Source organism: Argiope bruennichi, chromosome 6, assembly GCF_947563725.1.
Source record: "Argiope bruennichi chromosome 6, qqArgBrue1.1, whole genome shotgun sequence".
Taxonomy (NCBI): Eukaryota; Metazoa; Arthropoda; class Arachnida; order Araneae; family Araneidae; genus Argiope; species Argiope bruennichi.
Window position 1 is genome coordinate 26,745,583 of NC_079156.1, and position 20,960 is coordinate 26,766,542.

Genomic DNA, 20,960 nt, shown 5'->3' on the forward strand with positions numbered 1-20,960 from the left:
ATATGGCATGGAATTTTCCTATGTCAACTAAAAGCAACAAATTAATACATAAATTTTTTTGAAGTAAAAAACATCTCGTACTATTTTATGTTTTTAATGTTTTTTTAAATTTATTTTTATTTTTTTATCCGCAGAATATTGCACTGAATCGAGTATTTTTATGCATTTCTTTTTCACCAAAAAATATCTAGTTATAAAAATGAAATTAATATGAATTAAGTTTAAAAGATGTCGGTTTAATAAAGCTTTTAAAAGGCCTTTTCAGGTAATAATAAATATCATTGACCTTGCATTCTCTTTGATGCAATACAAGGTCATTCCTTACCATCCTGTTTTGCGCATATCCGATTGCTTTTTCAATCTTTCTTTCTTTCTCTCATATTCAAACTGCTTGCCAGTAATAATCTTGGAAAAGAAATTCAGTAGAGTATAAACATTTAAAGAATTTAAAATCTTATGCCATATTTTTCAAAATATGGCATAAGATTTACTGAAAAATACTGTATTTAATTAACATTTTCATCTAGTCTTTTTCTTCCATACCTCATTATTCTCGAATAGTTCGTTGGTTGCTATAAAATTTAATTGGAATGCAAAAAAGATGAGTAGACTTCCTTTTAGACACTGTTTTTAGTTCTTTTTGATCGCTGTAACGAAGCATCTTTGTGCACTTATCTAAATATCCGTGATGCCATTATGCATAAAAAAGAATCTCTCAATCTAATTTCTAACGAGTTTAAAATGGTCCCAGAATCATCAGACCCGAAATAAAAATCCACTAAAGTTCTTTTTATTTTTATGTTAAGAATTTTTCTCTTAAGTGTTTTTTTATCGAGTCAAAAGTTTTTGCCGTTGTTAAATAACATGTAAAAACTACTGAATAATTGGATGAAAACTGAGATTGATGAAATTCCAAAATAATGCGCTCAGCCTTTAAGAAAAGAACATATTTAAAAGAAGGAAGCAAATGTAAAACATGCACGTGCGTTGAACTGGCCGTTTTGAAAAAGGGAACCCCAATTAACCTTAATGTAAAATTTGCAGCCACTATGCTGACAAATTCGAGTTCATTATAACCCTTAATTTGGCAATTTTTGGCTTGTTTAAAATATTTCATATATATGTGTAAAAAGACCATTTTGACTTATCAATTATGTTGCTCAGGGGGAAAAAAAGAAACAATCCCAAGAAATGTACCATTTTCATTTCCATTATTTGAATTCAACATTTTTATTTCCCCGTATACCTAGTAAGCAAAAAGAAAGTATTATAATCGTCTGAATATTCGAATTAAAAAAAAATTGCTAAATCTCTATGTTTCAGACCTTCTTGAATTCGAAAAACACTTTTTTGGAATTATGTCTGGCTGTGAACACGCTAACTCAAAAACAGACAGATGAAATTTAGTATATGGTCTTTACACCAAATTGCAATTAAAAAAAATTGGATGAAATTTATTTTTCTTAAGGCTGTCTGTCTGTCTAACTTTTCGAGTACAGGTAAACACGATAAATACAAAGCCTAAAAGATCTAGATGGATGGTATATACATTTAGCATCTAAAGTGTAGATTCTTGTCAAATTTTGAACCTAATCCGTCTTAAGAATTGATCATCGACCGGTCTGTTCTTTTGCATGCATATAAGCGGTCGAAGATGCAATCATCTAAATAATGAAATTTGATATATAATCTTGTCGTTAAAATTTAGCTCTATATCAAATATTAATTTCAATCAATCTACAAAAACCTTTACTATATTACGAATGACAAAACTCACATAAAACTGTGAAAATAATAATCTGAGTACTTCTTTGTTCCAAAACTACTTTTTCTAAGGTTCACAATTTTATGCAATGTGAAAGCGGATATTACTTTTATGGAAAATATGTGAGAAAGTTTCGAAGATTCCATTCCTCTCTGATTTCCCATTTGTTGTGCCTCAATTTTCGAATCGTGCTATTGTTCAGCATTTATTTTTTAAATTTTGATTTTTTTTAAATCAACCTTTCTCTTCAGTGTCTCAAAATAAATTTGTTACTGAAAACTGTTACGCCATTTATTCTAACTGTATTAAATGGAAAGGCGAAAGATAAAAAGTTTTAACCAGTTTAACGAATGTTAGTTAATGGAGCGATGGCTCCGAGTGGTACCCCGACAATGAGTTGACACAATCTAATCTTAGGGCTGCCCTCTTAAATCTAGCTAAAACAAATAGCCGAAATAGGGCTCTGTCGATTCCCACGTCTCTTATTTATAGCATGGGAAATGCTTTGTTAAAAGGAAATTACCAAGCTTTGACCTCTACTGGATTAAAAGAGAACTAATTGGAAATATGAGATCCAAAGAGTAAGAATTTTTATAAGATTTCAATGGAATTTTTTTTAATAATGGAACTTTGTTGTTTAAATTTCTAGGTGTATTATATTAAAATCTTAATATACTTTTTCAGTGGTAATAGCATTACTATGCAAAAATAATGATCATTTAATATTTTAAATACAAAGTCAATGATAAACATCTTTTCCATTATCGTTCTTTTCCATCAGTTTTTAATTTCATAAATTTAGATGAGATTGCCGTTTGTTATTTCACTCATTATTTTACGAATGAAGTATGTTCTACTTAAAAATTAGGATTGAAATATCCGATTGTTTCAAGGATTTAACACTTTTAATAAAATAATTTACTTTATTTTTTATTTTTTCTATATAGAAAAAGAAAATATTGTAATCATCTAAAACATTCGATTAGTAGAATTTGAAGAATCTGCTTGTATGTCGATAGCGACCAATAGTTATGAAATATTAATCTATGCCGTGAATTTAGCATTTTTATTGAATCTATCATGTGATCTCTGGCGAGCTTTTTGGCGATTAATCCCTGGCGTGCGGATAAAAGTATAGGAAAGTCGAATTTTTGGTTTAAACACGTTTTTCCGAACTGATCGAAACAAAAATTTGACACAAAGCTACACCTGTAGTCACAAAATTTGATCCTTATGGATTTTGGGTCAAAGCTTGACATGTATCTACACTGTAGATGTTAAGTGTGCGTACCGAATTTTAGCCATCTATCCATCTTCGTTTTGTAGTTATCGTGTTAATATATATTCGAGATGCCGGACAGATGGACTTCCTCGGAAAAGAGTTTGCTCAAAATTTTATTGAAATGTACACTTCTTGTATGAAGACTAGATTAACCAGTAAATCAATTATCAACTATTTTGCGCAAAGCTTTTTTGAGGCATCTTTTGTGACAGACACACACACACACATTTCCCCAAAACATTATTTGAACTCAGAGAGATCTGAAACGGAGAGATTCGTCAAAATCTCGAGTTCGAATTTTTTGACGCTTACAATTCTTTCTCTGTACTTCGTATACAAGAAAATAAAAAAAAAAATGATTTTTTTTTCTTTTTCGTTCTTTTACTTAAATAAATTACCAGCTAATAAACCCAGCGACTTGTACCAGAGAAATACAAGTCCCTTCACTGTAAATTCCTCCTTTCTTATAATATGATTATGATCAAATGTAACCTAATTATCAGAGCTTCTCTAACGCATTTAACGTGGGGAAAAGGGGGGGGGGGGCTTGGATTTAAAAAAAACTTTCAAAAGATTTTTTTTTTCCTTAAATGGAAGTCTAAGGGTTTACATTACTTTTTTTATACTTCTAAGTAGTCTCATTATTGAATTCAGAGTTTTTAAATCTCGGCGTTTATGAAATTTAAAGAAAATTTAACACAAAATGTTTAGTAGGTGCAAATATATCAAAGACATTTAAATTCATTTTATATAACGATTATATGCATTTATATGCGAAAGAAAAGCTGTTGTTTCTTGCTTTCATAATATCTTAAATATTTGTTGATAGAATTCACGATTCACTTTTCTTAAGAATGATGCGACTACTTTTACAAGCCCTCCCCACCCCAAAAAACCCTTCAGTATTAGATATGAATTTTTTATGAACTGTAGATTTCCTGTGCAGTCATGATTTTTTCTGATTCTTTAATTTGGGGATAGGACGAGTGGGCTGAGAAAGATATAGGTGTTTTGACTTCTCTTATTAATCGCCATTTATTGTCTTGACTATTTTAACTTTTCATCTTTATCTCCAAAGTAAAGAGCTTCTTAAAATGGGAAATTCATCTTCTCCTTTTTAGTTGGTTTTCACCTTTCCCTATCCTAATTATATAAAATCACAAAAATTATGTTGCAGAAAACCCTTTGACAGCTTCAGAATGAGAGGATTATGGCATAGATAGCCGATTACACAAGTTCGGTATGTGTGCGAGTTATCTGCAAATTAAATATATCGTATCTATCAAGCATTCTTCCATTAGTTTGGTATATGTGAAGAAAACTATGAACGATGTCGTTTTTGTTTTTCAAAATTATGAAGTTTGGCTTATAAAAGATTTCATGCATCATCAAAACGTATTATTAATAAATCAAATAAGATTCCTGGAACATAAAGACCTTTATCTGTGTAAGCGTTTTAATTTTGTTGGTGCTCTTGCTATAAATATTAAACTATCATGGAAATGACACTTTAATGCTGGTATTAATTGCTTAAACCAAAATTTAGTCAAGAGAAGTGTTCTTCCCGATATTTTCTTTTAGTACTTCTTCATAAATATTTCATACCCCCTTCCGTTTACATAAAAATTGTAAACCTTAACCGAAACGGTTTAAAGCCACGAGTGCTCTGATTTTTATTTTTAGGGTCCCACATAAAAGCGTTTTGTTGTGTAGTGTAAGGAACCGAATATGTCTTTTGTAACTATTTTTTTTTTTTCTTTCTCCACCGTTTGAAACCGAAATTTGAAACATAACTACAATTTTAGTAATATGTTACATATCAAATTTCATTTATCTAAGCCACTGCGTTTGGTAAATTTTAAGTTGTGTTTATATGCGTACGAAAGTACAAACCGACAGACAATTGCGTCTTTAACAGATTTGATTCGAGACTTGAAAAGGATTGACACTTTAGATGTTCAAATTGTATACCAAGTTTTATATCTCTTCCTCTTCTAGTTTAGTTGTCGTCATGCTTACCTCTCTTCTCATAGCCAAAACAGACAATTTCCTATGAATGCATTTCATTTAAAAAGTTGTTAGAAACCTACAGATTTGCCCCCCCCCCCGTTCTTCCTAAGTTGTTTTTTAGCCTTTTGTCTCTTTGAAAAGCATGGAAAACTTTTTCAAATCACGTGTTTGGTGCAGAATGGACAAATATGTCTTTTACGCCATAAAACCAAACCATATCAAATCCACTGATTTGTATAAATACCATACACCTAATTTCTCAAAACGTTTTGGAGTTATTGTGTTCACCGAAAACATAATTACTCAAATATAATTTTAAAAATATGCTTTTCGGATTCAAGTGAAGTTTGAAACGTAAAAATTCATCAAATTCTCAAGGACGGAATGTTTTAATGATTGCAATGCTTTCTTTTTATACACTTCGTATGCAGTGGTAATATTAGACATATTGTGATTCTAGTCAGTGTGTATTGAGTTCCTTAAAACACCCGTTAGTTTAGTTTCGTATTTCATTATGTTTTTTTAACATGTAAATGTTTATTTTAGAGCTATCTTCTTTTTATTTGTTAACTTGGTAAAAATGAATTTAAAAAAAATTCTATTATGACCCAGTTGCCGGCAATTAAACTTGGTTTACTGTGGCAGCCATGTTTGTACATAATATTATTAAATCAAAGGGTTTTTTTATTTATAGATATTCTAATGACTAATATATATGTTACATATAAGAACCTGGTCAATTATACTTGATATAGTAGTGTTAATATTATCCTAATATTTTATCGTTCAATGAATTAGTAATTTTTACAAATTTATTTGGCTACTAGGAAAATAATATTTTTAACTTGCTTGTGATTGTCTATGAGTATTGTGGCCATAGGCAGGTACCTAGTCTGCCTTGTCGGAAACACACCATTTTTCGTATACCACAAAGTGAAAATTTGCGAAGTGACGAAATATAAACGATCGTTTCATAATTTTAATCATTTCTGCTTACGACTATCCCCCCCCCACTAATTATGTAATTATGTCCGCCTTTCGGAGATCATATAACGATTTTTTTCTAACATGTTGCGTTTTATGCAAATTCTAAATCGCAAAATTCCTGTTTGTCTGTTTCTGGAAGCTATAAAAATTGTCTAGATGCGCAGGTGTATTCAATATCAGGCGACGTATTTTAATGGACTCGAATGGTATCCATTACGACTTTTCTTTTACCAAATAAGGGATCGAATTTCCTTCTTCGAATTAGATAATATTTAATTAGTCGTATATTACCTGGCTGAAACATAATCCCTTACGTGACATGAATTATGGATCTATTTGGAATTTCAGTCGAACCCTTTTATTAAAGGACCCCTTTCCCATCAGGTTTTCTTCGAAAATGCTTCTCGGAATTATTGTAACCGATTGCGAAACCACGCATTTGCGGTTTGTCTAGTGGCTACTTTGTATTCAACCTGGCTGCCTCCAGGCGTGAACACACCTCCATAATGCGTGCCAATCAGCGACGAGCCTTTTCAACTTTCGAAATGTTGTTTTTCTTAAATCCCGCTTACAACCGAGCGTAAAATTTCTTTGTGGTTAATAGTTTTTGTCTACGTAATATTACAGCTGATTGCGTAGGAATACAAACAAAAAATGACTGAAGATTATTTTTCCTCCTCTGCTAATCAACGTCCATTGATTTACATCTTTATATAAAAGATTAAAAACTATTCACGTTTTAGTTTTGTATTAAATATTATTCACTTCTTAAAGATGCATTATATATGACGTAGTGTCAACAATTTATTGAAAAATAGATGTTTCCAAAGAATTTTAATTAATTAAAACAAATATTTGCAAACATTATTCAAAATTATTTAATAGACATGTTAAATAATTTTGAATAAATTTGAATTAAAATCTTAACTCTTTGGGAAAGTAACTCGACGAATAATTATTCATTTCATAAAGCATTTGTTTATTCTGAATTTTCTCGAAAAATTAATCTGCATTTTCTTACCTCTCTAAAGATATTTTGAACAATAAAAATTAGAAAATAAATAAATAAAACATCAAATTGATGCACCGTCTTGAATATGTCTGAGAGGAGCCATTTGATTACAAAGAATTAATGGACATTATTATTTTCTTATCATGTATTGAAATGTATATGTTTATTATGTATATGAAATGTGATAAGAAATATGATTGTAATTGTCAAAAAAATTCAAATTCGAAGTTTTGACGAATCTGTACGTTTCCAACTCCCTGATACCGAAAAACATATTTTTGGAAGTATGTCTGTCTGTGAACACGTTAACTCAAAAACGGTTTGAGCTAGATGGGCGAAATTTGGTATGTTATCTTTACATCAAATTTGTAGATTTCTATCTAATTTTGAATTAAACACATTTACAGGAAATCCAAAAGTTCAAATAAATTCATTTATCTAGCATCTAAAGTGTAAATTCGTATCAAATTTTCTATCAAATTCATTAAAATGTTGACACTCTGTGGATCTGTGCTTGCACTTAACATAGAAACGCGACGGCTTAAATGAATTTGGAAATTTTATATGTGATTTCATTTCTAAAATTGTAGTTCTGTTTCGAATTTTGGCTCGAATACGGGGGAAAACAACTACTAAAATACGTATTCAGTTTTTTTTTTTTTAATACAAAACAGAAATTTTCATGCAGGACACTGAAAATAAAAATCTGAGCACTCATCATGTTCACGTCCTTGCTCAAAGCCCACAGTTTAATCCGGAAGGAGGAGGTATAACACCTTTATTAGAGAGTATGCGATAAAGTTTCGAGAATATCTCTCCTGCTAGTTTTAAATGTAACTTCAAGTAATAAAATGACTTTAAGTGTGTCATGTATTCATATTTATTATAGGTGAAACAGTATTTTATCAGAATAGACAATATATTTCTGATATTTGAATCGTGGCTTGACTTTCTATTGTAGCCTAAAGGAATATAAAATGTGCGTGTTGCAGCTCTTATTTTATCTCGGTAATAAAAATAAAGTCTCAATTGTTTTCTGTTGACAATATCTTTTTTTTTTTTTCATAAATCTTGTTTAATTCATTTTTATTTCAATTCTTAGAGACACTTCTACTGTCTGTCTAGCTGTAAACTATTTTAAATGTGTATCAGAATTAAGTTATTTAAAATCGTGGCGTAATTTAGTAAAATGTTCATTACTTAAAAATTTGGTTGAGTAAATGTACAAAAAAAAAAAAAAAAAAAATTATGTGGTTTATTTCCTTAAAATATTATAACAGAACGTTGTAAATTTTTATATCAAATTTTACCTAATAATTATTACTAAAATTTACTTGACTAGATGTCCGCAATATACGGACTAACTTGAATTAAAATGGAAAAATTTTCTGTTCCATCTTTAATTATGCTTAGAATAGGTAAAAGATCTCATCTATTTATGATAAGTAAATTTAATTAATACTCTTATAATATGATTGATTATCATTATATTCGCGTCATACTGTCATTACTATAAATCAGGCTGCTCAAATTATAAATCTCGAGTCACTTTTTGGTCAGTTGAATATATATTTTTCCACAATTTGCAGATATTTGAAATGCACTTAAAATCTTCGTCAAACCTACCATAAAAAAAGGTTTTTTGTAAAATTAAATTAAAAATTGTTTTTTTCCTCCATCATAAAAGTACTTTTCTCAGGCCATAAATAAGTCTATCGCGAGGAATGCATGCTGTTAATTTCTGCAAAAAGTGTGCGAGTCGAAGACGAAGTTGGTCCCTTTAGATTCGCGTTCTGAAAAATGGATCGCAATATTTGAAAATTCGGAACCCCATAGTGTAAATGATTAAAGAAAGACTTATCCGGAATTAGCTGGAGCAGTCCCAGTTTTCAACACATTATCCCATCCTGCTGACGTCCCCCATTTCGACCCTCTGCTGTTTAAATTTTATAAACCTTTTTTTAGTAAAGTCATTGTCATGTTAAAATGAGCGCTTTGTTATCCTGACGACCTCCTCCTTTCGCCCTCTGCAGTTTAAATTCTAAAACTTAAATTTAAACCTATTTAATAAAACATTTTCATGTTAAAATCTGTGCTTGTTATCCTGGCGACTGCTTCTATTTCGAACCTCTGCAGTTTCAATTTTATAAACCTATTTAGTAAAACATTGCCAAGTTAAAATGTGCGCTATGTTGGACTATGAGGACTTTTTTATAAAACTGTGCCTTGGGCAGTTTGGACATCGCAATCCTCGCATTATTGAAATTTTATCTTAAATGAAGTATCGAACCATGAATGGAAAGAGTCTCAAATTTCAATTCACGCTGCAGTGGAAAAATTGTTTTTTTAAGCATACTTTGTGAATTTCATCTCTTGCACCAATCCCTTCTCGCAGAGAAGAAGCCTTGAACTTTGTTTGCGCATCTGTTGTGCATATAATTATTCCCTCAGCAGAGATTGGATGTTGGATATTCTGATTGGGCGTGTGATAGAATTTTATCTTCTTTTTAAAAATTATTTAATGTGTTTTAATGTTTTAATTAATTAAAAAAAAGTTGAAAAAATGAATAGAAGGAAGGAGAGGGGATCAAAACTTAATCAGATAACCGAAAGATATTTGAAACTTTAAAATTTGTAACTGATGGTTACGTAGTTTGTTACGAACGGCCGCATGAATGATGATTGAAATAGTCAGAGAGAGAAATCCATACGATTGTGCAATTTTTGTTACTTTGTTTTCAAGAACTGAGAATGGAGAGTGGGAGGGGGGGGGGGGGTAACAGACTATCGGAGCGTGATGTAAATTTTTCGCTTCTGTCGTCATCAGTCGTTTAGTAGTAAATATAGCAAATAAAATTTAGTAAAAATACCATTCTTTCGCCCTTCGTGATGTTTTTATTCCAAAAAATAACGTAAACACGTTAATATTTTGTCCTGCTGGTACCCTAGACGATTACACCCCCATGTCTCCTCCTCCTTCAGTTTCTCCTGAGAATTAATCACGTCTTCATATTACACTGTTGGTATTTATAACAATCAAAATTTAAAAAAATAATAAATAAAACGTTGAAATGGTGCACCGTCTTGAATGGTGCCAGAGACACTAGACTTATTATTACTAAAATGCAGATTGATTCGAAAATTTGCGAATAGACAATTCAAAGATCCCTCCCTCTCCCCTCCCTTCCAAAAAAAGTAGGGGGGGAAAACACACTAGGAGGCTTTAGGGCTTCAATTGGCATTCTTTGTAATGCCATAATGTTCCAAAATATTAGAATAACTCACATTTATTTATTGTATATCTGTTCAAACATTTGGGTACTAATGTGAATATTCCTTAGTGGAAAGTTTTGAAAATTTGAAAAAAATATTTTCCAATTCGGAAAATTTGGGATTGAAAAAAAATTTTGAAAGAGGGAGTGGGAGTTCCGATTTGAAAAATTTGAAAAAAACTATTTTCCAAAAATTTCTTTAACTGAAATTTTTTGGAAAATATTTTTATTATTTATTTATTTATTCGGAATGTTTCAGCTTGTTTCTTTGAATTGTCTGTCTACAGGTTTTTGAATCAGTCTGCCTGTTAGTTACAGCTATACAATCTTATGGATAGAAGACTTGTTCAATTACAATCATACCTTACAAACCATATATACGAACCAAAGAATTCTAAAGTTATATATTATGAAAGCATATTTATTTCTTTGAAAAAAATTTCATACAAAAAAAAAATGTTATTATAAATTTTAGAAGATTAGAATTTCTTTTTCCCCCCTCCATATCTAGTTGTCAGTATCACAAATCTCTCTAATTTTGTGAAGTGGTGTATTAACTTAAAAATAATTAAATCAAAATTTGTAAAGAATAGCAAATTTCAAAAAATCAGCTGTTTATCTGTTTATTTTTTTTCTTCCAGAAATTCCGAGAAACGCAAAGAGAAATCCCGAGATGCCGCTCGATGCCGGCGCAGCAAGGAATCGGAAATTTTCTCGGATCTGTCGGCGCAGCTGCCCCTCGCCCAAGGGGTTGCCTCGACCCTCGACAAGACCTCCGTCATGAGACTCACCGTCGGATACCTCAAAATCAGACAGATGATTCAACTCTTGATTCGTAAGAGCGATTCTACTATTTCGCACTCTCACTCCCCCTCCCCCTCCCGAATAGTATGAAAAAACCTCAACCCACCCGATCCATCTGTCCAATTTGTTCGTTAATCACAATTATAATATTGAACTGTGATTTTATAATAGTTTTGGTTTGATACTCAACTTTTTTGTACTTGCCCAGTATAGGTGCAGCACCCTAGTGTTTCATTACAGCCTGTTAAATATTCAAGAATAAAATGCTGATATGTTTAATAATAATTATTTAATGCTTTGAGATGTATTTTATAATCATTTATTTAATTATTTTATGATATTAATTACGGCTGCAGTTGAGAAAAGTTACATAACATTAAAATGAATTAAATATTCTGGGATAAAATTGTTATGTATTATGTAAAATAATTAATATTTTATTATTTTGTGGTGCATTTAGTAATCATTTGAGTATTTGAAAAGAATTTGGTTTAAGACATCCTACTCTAATAAAATACTCCAATTAGTCCTTTGCTTTCTTATATAATGAGGCTTTTTTTTAATATTCTATGTAGATTTTGATCATGAAATTGTAATAAGTAACATTTTTTTTAATTAAACACACACCGAACACACATATATATATATATATTAGATTACTTTCTAAACATTGAAATAAATCTTTGCATTCTCACCTGAAAAAATATACATTTTAATTTTTTAATTTCTATTGTGAGGGTTAAAAATTAAATGAGCTTGATTTCTAGGAACTTTTTCTACAATCAGTGTACAAAAAAATAAATAAATAAAAATTAAAAAAAAAACACTTGTTTCATTATATGGTTGCTCATATCTCATATATGTTGACAGTGAAATTTCTTTCTTGTAAATCGGTCACATTGAATGTAAAAAAACTTGCATTATTTAAATCAGTTGACGTTACATCACTTCATCACTTGCTTTGATCAGATAATTTTAATTTAATCTTTATAACAGAACAAATTAATTTTTTTGACAATTTTGAAAAATTAATACTACTTAGTTGATTTATTTAGAAAGATAGAATGACATATTCATCTCCCCCCCCCCTTAATTAAAAAATACCTCATAAATTAATCTCCATCACAGTCAAAATAAATAAATAGAAATAACACTTTTGGAAAAAACGATATGAATAAAATTTCGCTGGAAGAATTTGTCAGATCATTATTGGTGCTGTGAAATTTAAAAAAAGAAATCAAACGAAAAAATGGTGAAAATTTTTCATATGTTGATTAAATTTCTTATAAGAAAAAATGTTATTTATGAAGTTTTACTTAATTAATCATAAAGTGGGCAAGGTCGACTCAGCCTTTCATCCCTTCAGTAGGGCGATAAACTGAGGACCAAGCCTGCTTGAGAACTAAACACTGGGGGGTTCCACCACCTAACCGGGACATATGTCTTGCATCCCAGGGCCTTCGGTCAAGAAAGCAGATATGGGCACTGTAGGCCTTGGTCACTGAGTTTAATTTTTTATTTTATTTATTTATTTAATTCTATGAATTCAAAAAATTGCATGAAATAAATCAGTATAATCTTTGAAATCAGCTTGAGTAATCGCAATATTTTGGAATAATGTTATTTATAAAATATATTTTTTCTTTTCCTTACTTAATTTATGATTATTTTTGTTGGTATATTAATGTGTTTCTTTGTGTATTAAAAATTTTTTTTTGTCTCAGCTTCCAAAAAAGAGGAGCTCTCCACAATAGATTCTTTCTCATCCTCTCATCTTGATGGATTTATCTTGGTTTTGTCAGAAGAAGGAGATGTTATTTATTTATCAGAAAATGTTGAGCAGTTTATTGGCATTTCACAGGTAGATGTCATTGTCTAATATTTGTTTTAAAATGTGCCTTTTATAAAAGCTATTTATGAATGAATTTTTATTACATATTACAAACAACACTTTCATAAATTTAAAAATATCTCTCCCCATTTTAGCTAATTTTTTATTTGACATGAAAATGTATTTGTTATTATATTTTTTCATGTATGTATATTTCGTATTATTTTATATTTTTTTCACTAATTATTTATAATTAAAGGCAGCGTAATTTCTTTATTTTAATTTTCAAACATTTAAGCAATGTGAAATTAATTTAGAATTTCAATACAGAATTTGTATTGCAAGTTTACAATTTGTAATTAAATATTTAAATATGAACTGAATGTCTAAATAATATTATGATTATATACCATTAGAAACTTGCTAAAAAATGCTAGATAAAATAATTTTTTTTTAGAACATTAGATTTGTGAAAAGTAATATATTATTGGATGACAAAATCTGAAGAATTTAAACTCCTAAATTCTTCTTATTTTTTTATTAATTTTTGTAATTCCCTTTTCTGGATTTAAATGTATTTTATTTTTTACTTATAGTAATATTTGAAATCTTAAATGATCTAATTAAATAGTGGGAAATAATATTCTCAAAGCATATATGTATAATTAACTTTATTTATTCTACAGAAGAATGGTTATGATTTTGATTTAATTTTTAAAAGCATGTTTTCTTTTTTGTGTTATTTCCAAAATCCATTATTAATATTAAAAATGGAATGAACAATCATCAACACTAATTTTCTTATCATAGGTTGAAATGCTGGGGCAGAGTGTGTATGAATTTTCTCATCCATGTGACCATGATGAAATCAAGACCATTCTCACTGCTAAAGTGCCTTTGAAAGAAGATGGCTCTACTCCAGAAGGAGATTACTTCTCCATTTTTGTTCGTATGAAATCAACAATCAAAACGAGAGGAAGAGCTGTCAATCTCAAATCAGCCACATATCAAGTAATTAGATCATCATATAAAGATTCCTTTATTTTTATGTTTGCTAGTTATTGCAAAGTCTATTTGATGTGAAAAGTTTTTTTCTTTGTACTGAATTTTTTTCTTTTCCATGTTAAATTCCATAGTTATGTCATTTATAAAAAGAAGCATACATAATTTTTTTTATTTTTTGTACAAATGATAATACACAATTTTTCATATGTTTCCATTTGTTGATAAAAAATTTTTTAGTAGTATATGAAAGTTATGACTTAATCTGAATGTTACAAAACAGATTTTAGTTGTATATGAATGTTTAGAAACAAAGTATACATAATTTGTTTTATAATTTGCATGATTTATATTTTTAATAATAAAATGTAAAGTATTTTATTTTTTCACAGAATAAGATTGTTACTTGATTTAAAGTAAGAATTTTAGAATTATCATTTTTTTTTCTTCTTTCATGTATTTGAATTATTAGAGTTTAACTTCATTTTCTATAATTAGTTACACCTTGGTAATTACTACTAGTACACTAGTAATCTGTAATTTACACTAGTAATTACACACTGTAATAATAAGAAAGTTGATATTCTGTAGAATTTTGCAATTATATAATAAACATTATCTTTCTTTTTACAAACAATGACAAATGAAAATACTACAGCAAATAAAGCAAAACATAAAACAAATTATTTTTCTGTAATTTTGCATTTATATATATATACTAGATTTTCAAACAAATATATCTGCTTTTTAAGATGTTTTTTATAAGAATGAATGTATTTGAATAAATACAAAGACACTTTTTTTTTCACTTTCCTTTCCTTTCTGAATTATGTTACATATAGTTAATATAATATTTCATAACACACTATAAATCTTTCTTAATAATTTCTTTACTTGTGAATTTTTTTAACATTTTTCTGTTTAAACTATATTTGCGATGTTTTTCTCTCATTTATATTTTAATAAATATGCTAAATTATGCACAATAGTCTGCTATTTTATTGAAATGTTTAATAATGTGTTATTACTTTGTATTTTGCTTTTAGTAATATATTTTTAGAAATAATTCAGATTCTATTATTTTTATTGTGAACATAATAATAATAAAAAAAAATTAACGAAAAAGTAACTTGTGAAACTGTAGTTGTTTTGTCTACTACTTTTAATTCCAGGTGCCTTTTAAGCTTTTTACACATAGCTAACTTTTAAAATCACATACACCTTATTCCTAAAGTAAATAAGAAATATTTTTATAAAAGTATTATAAAAATTTATGTTATTATTATTACAAAATGGTTATAATTGTTTAATAAAATCTACGCCTTTTTTATTAATCAAAAGTATTTTTATTCATTTGTTGTCAATGGGGAGAGATTCTGTAATTTTTAAATACTTTGTAATGATTAAGTTATTGAAAAGTGCTTTCAAGTTAAGTTTCACTTTTTCCTTTTCTTTCCTCCAAATTCCATACAATAATTTGAATTAAAATAAAACTTTTAGATATTAATTTTTTTTCCCTAAATATGCTGAAAATTTTATGAAACATTTTGGTTATACTTGCAATGTTTAAACTATTGTTATCTTCAAAATATACAAATCAGAAGATTGTGTTCATATTTATATGTTAATTATTCTATGCTTTATAAAAATGCATTTATAAAGCATATATTACTTGCTTAAAATTTGTGAGAAGTTTGATATTAACTAGTGAATTTTGGTCATTTACCTTATTGTTGTTTAATCTTTTTTTTTTTAATATTTACCTGAAGTATTTAGCTTATCATATTTAAATTTTTGAATTATAAGCCAGATAAATTATGCTGAAATGATTTATTCATTTTCAAAATCTTTTGGCCAGTAATATTATTTTTTTTATAAATTGTATCTTAGTTATATGCTTAATACATGGAATTCTTATCTGTAGAACATTAACTAAAATTCATCAATATTTTAGGTAATTCATTACATTGGTCACAAATTGGGTAAACCTGATTGGCTAGATGCTGATAAATGCCCAGCCTTTGTTGTGTTGATCATTGGGCAACCCATTCCACATCCAGCTCATATTGATGTGCCTTTAGACAAAGACATCTTCATCAGCAGACATAGTCCAGACATGAAGTTTACATATATTGATGAAAAGTAAGTACATATTTATCCCAGTCTTTGGCCGATATGTAATTATAGTTTAATTCTAAAATTGATGGTAATTTATCAACGAATCTATTTTAATATAATGTGGTTTTTGCTATCTTAATTTCTTTCAAAGTATCTTTCTCACTTAATACAAAATATAATTTAGAGAAATGGTTAAAAAGTGGTCAAGTATAAATAATAATATATATAAAATATATTTTTTATTTATTGAACAAAATCACAGAACTTTTCTTTTCTTATTGAACAAAATCACATAAACACATTTGCTATAGAATATCATTCAGTTCCTGATCTCCCCTTCCTCTAAGGATTATAAATAAATAAATTTCCCAGAAAGATTTTGATGTGGAAAATTGAATTACCTCAGTGAAAGTAATGTATTTTAATAGTTTTGCATTTGCTAGAATTGTGTAAAGGTAGAAAAAGTGGAAGAATTATAATTATTCATATTGTTAAATAGGTACTACTTATATTTGTTACATTGTAATAAATATTTTTTCTTCTTTAGAGTAACTGATTTTCTGGGATACAAAAGTTCTGAGCTTATGGGAAAATCTGTATACTCCTTTTATCATGCCTTAGACATAAAATCCTTGCTCTCATCATTCAAGACATGTAAGTACTAGTGAAATTTTTAACTCACTTACTTCCTTATGTTACAATCTTTTGCTTAAAATTCACTTCATTTTCTCATTGAAGTGCTGCTTTTAATAATTAGAAAGGGTGGTCGGAATTTTTAGGTTAAGATATTTAATCAAAGATGCAAACAATTTTTCTTATATGAATGTTTAGCATTTGAAATTTGTTAAAGAATTCAAATTTGTCAATTTTTATATAATGCATCATCTAGGTATGTTTCATTTTTATATTTTTATAAAAAGGAATTGTATGGAAGAATTTTAAACCTTGTTAAAAGGATTGGTTAAATGAATTTAATTTTTAAAAAATGAAATGAAATTGGATTTTTTTTCTAAGTTATGCAAGAAAGATTATTAGCCTATTATTATTAAGCCTAGGCCATTATTTAGGTGAAGCAAAATGACAAGGAAGCAAGTAATTTATTTAGTTTTTAATTCTCGAAATGGATTCAATTACTACTCCAGACTGTTTAGTGTGATCATTATGTTGTGTATTACTCTATTAAAAAAGTCAATAAATGTTATGTTTATTGCTGATGGATTTTTAAAAATGCACATCATATGATTTAAGTTATTTATCATTTCATCTTCAAACTCATTGTAAACTGATGAAAAATAATTTAAAAATAATTCTATAGTGTGTTACACAATTTTTTCTTAACTGTCTCTACATGTTAAATATAAAATGCAATTGAAACAGCTTTGTAAATATATTTGGTTCCAAATTGTATTATAATTGTTATGTGCTGTTATTTGCTGGCTGAGACCTAAAACAATCTCATATCACAAAATAAAATTTTTCTTGGAGATCATGTTTTGTATAACTAAGATTATATTATCTCTGTTTTAAATTAATCATTATATTATATTCAAATATTAATGTATTTGAGGTTGTATAAAATTTAGATTTTGCAATTTTTTCATCAGTACATTTAATGATTATCAAAAATCATTTAGGTAAAGTTACTTGTTTTAAATTAATTTTGAATTCAAGCATTTCCAATTCATCCAGTTGTAAGTAAATGTCTAAAAACAAATTACTAAATTTCTGTCAAAGTGTTGTTTTCCTCTGTATGAAAAGTTGCCAATATTTAACTCTTGTTGATCATTTGCTTATTGGGTAAATATCAGGATTTTATATCTTTATTTTAAATTTAAATTTAAAATGCATCATTTTGTGTCTTACAAAATTGTCATTCATGATTGCATCCTGATAACTGAACTTATGACATTTAGTAGTTTAAATCATCTTATCCTTCAGTCTGCATATTTTATATTTATTTCAAATCTCCCAAGAAATGAAATAAATCAGTTCAATTGTTCTAAAACTTGTTTAAAAATTTCTCCAGCTTCTTTAAATAATAGTAGTATGAATGTCTCTGATAATTTGTCAAAAAATTCCAAAATTATTACATCTTTATTTTGAAAAGTATTCCTTAACTTTTATAAATTTCTACTTGTATATTTCAAGTTTTGATATTTATAATGTAAAATAAGGGTATAATTTGGAATTTAGTATAAAAATTTTAAAATTTTATATTTCAGGTTTTTATTTTGCACTGTTTTTTGTAAACGGTTCAAAGTAATTTTTAAATTTAAATTACTAAATGCAGAGAATTTCATAAATGTTCAGATAATGAAAAATATTCTTGTCAAAATATGTATTATAAAATTTTATACTTTATCTGCTTGTGAAAATTATTAAAGAAAAGGAATTTTTTGCTTCCCATACAAATGCAAGAAAACAAACTCGTAATTTGCCTAGATAATTTCCGTTTCATGCAAATACTTATAGTTCTATTTACTGAATGTAGATGGCGCTACAAAAAAAATGTTGAACATGTTTTTAGTTAAATTATCAATAGATGGCAGCACAATCCTTAGTTTTAGAATATCGAGCTTTATTTTTCTTTTATTAATCATGCTTTTATTGTGATACTAATTGAGTGGGAAATTTTGACATCCGTTCTTTTTTTAATGATTAATTTTTTTAAACAAAATTTCTGGTGTTTATAATTTTATATATTTTTCCATTTGTAGATGTTTTCATATTCTGATAGGGATAACTAGAATAATAAGCCATATCCAATATTTCATAAATTAATCTTTAAAAATTTGTTGAATATATTTTGAAATCTTAATTCTAATTGCATTCTATAAATTTATTTGTTTTAAAAATAATAGTACGTATTTCCACTCAAAGATAAAATTTTAGCTGCTGAGAAACTAATTCTTAATTACACTTCATGTGTGATGTAAAGCATTGATTTGGAATTTTCTGCTATATATACATTTCATTTTATTATCATTAAACGATCTTATAGCATACATTTTTATTTAAATCACTGAAGAGGAAAAAAGTTGCTGAAATAGCCAAATATCTGTCACTTCTTTTGAGTTGTGGGACAGCAAGTATAAAAGAGAATACCTCTTTTATCTGAATGGTAAAAATAGCATAAAAAATATCTACTAGGTGCTTTTCACTATCGTCTATTTTAAAAGCTGTTGACATGATTCTTTTTAGATTGCTATGAATAGAAGCATCTTTTAGTTGTTGAATGTTTATTTTTTAATTTGTTAGAAATTTTTTAGTTGTTTTTATTAAAAAAATTATAAAATTTTTATTTTTTGTATATGAAAAAAATTTTATGTAATAAATTTTTCAAGTTTTTAAGCGTAACCTATCAAGAAACTTGTTGCAGAAATTTTTTTATTTCTCTAAAAAAATGGAATGCTGGAAATGAACGAGCCGCATCATTTTTCAGGGATATTTATTTCCCATTTCATCACTTTAGCATAATGCTAAAAATAATGAAATAAATTTTTATTTTTTATATGAAAAAAACTATGAAATATATTTTCAAATTTTTAAGCCTAATCTATGAAGATACTTGTTGCAAAAAAAATTTTTATCTGTAAAAAAAAAATAAAAATGCCGGAAGTAAAAGAGCCACATCATTTTTCAGGGTTATTTATTTCCCTTCTCGTCACTTTAGCTTGATGAAAAGATGTTTAGTTGATTCTTTTACTTGGAGTAAATCCAGAAATTGTTCTAAATAAGCTGTAAAATTGACAAATATCAAAATTTACTAGATAAAAGAAAGAAAGAAATAACAAACAAATATTGCATTTAAAAAGTAATAAAAGAAAGAAGCATGGGAAGATCAGTGGGAGAAAAAAGACTAAATTGGTGCGATTCTGTTGTGTAATTTTTATTGTGTGAATACTCTAATTGATAAACTGATTTTATGTTTTTTAATTCTTTTATTTGTTGTATGCCAAAATTAATTAATCTTTCTTTATCTCCGAAAGAAATTATTTAAATATATCAGAATTATTCCTCCTATTTAATTTCAGTGTATGATTTTTTTAAGATTGTGAAAAAATGCATTATATGTTAGTCAGTTTTGGAGAGAACTATATGTTTCCAAAATTAGCTGTATTTTGGTACGAATTTAAAATACATTCTTCAGTTTTAAACAGATGATAATATAGTTTTAAAAACATTCATTTTGTTTCATTTGTTTTAATTGTTGCTTTCATTTAATTCTGTTTCTGCAAGGAAATCTCGAATTGCTCTTGGAATTACACAACAGAAACACGTAGAAAAATGAAGTGAAAATAGTGTGAAATTCATCAGTAACTTTCTAACAATTTACTACAAAATGTAAAAACGTTGAAAAAAAAAAAAAGAATTTTAAAATCTCAGTTTTAACTTTTTCTCTTAGAGGTGTGTGTGTGGGGGGGGGGATGTTTTTACTAGTTTCAGAAGAAAACAAGAGCAACAGTGGAATGGAAGAAAATTTTCTTTGCTGTTTCTCCTTCTTTCACTTTCTGTGGGGTTAGATTCGAGTCTCTAGTGGAGACTATAAAATTCTTCCCCGGAGATAAGGGGAAAGAAATGCGTTTATTTTTCCTTCTGCTAAATAAAAGCGGACTGAGAACCGGAAGAATGTATCGCTTAATGAAATCGCCTTTTTATGGGGCTGCCTGCGGGGGCCGCCCACACGATAACTGTAACCCACATTTTTCAGTGCAATCCTTTTTCGAATGCTTTCTGCATGGGAGTTCAGATGCGAGCTGTTTTATGGGTGGCAAACAAATTAGATTTTCTCTAGATCGAACTTTTCTTTCTAGGTTAAAGGCATGAAGTCGTAGGGAATAAATGTTTCCAGCTTTGAATCTTAAATATGTATACAA

At 28.2% G+C, this 20,960-nt stretch overlaps 1 protein-coding gene across 2 annotated transcripts in view; it reads left to right on the forward strand.

The window, feature by feature from the left end:
- LOC129973063 (hypoxia-inducible factor 1-alpha-like) overlaps nucleotides 1–20,960 on the forward strand; it is a 262,208-nt gene that overhangs the window by 78,898 nt on the left and 162,350 nt on the right. For both annotated transcript variants that reach the window (XM_056087424.1, XM_056087425.1), the window contains exons 2-6: nucleotides 10,970–11,163; nucleotides 12,857–12,993; nucleotides 13,774–13,974; nucleotides 15,920–16,107; nucleotides 16,631–16,737. In XM_056087424.1, coding sequence (XP_055943399.1) covers nucleotides 10,970–11,163; nucleotides 12,857–12,993; nucleotides 13,774–13,974; nucleotides 15,920–16,107; nucleotides 16,631–16,737 — 827 coding nt within the window. The remainder of the gene's footprint in view (nucleotides 1–10,969; nucleotides 11,164–12,856; nucleotides 12,994–13,773; nucleotides 13,975–15,919; nucleotides 16,108–16,630; nucleotides 16,738–20,960) is intronic.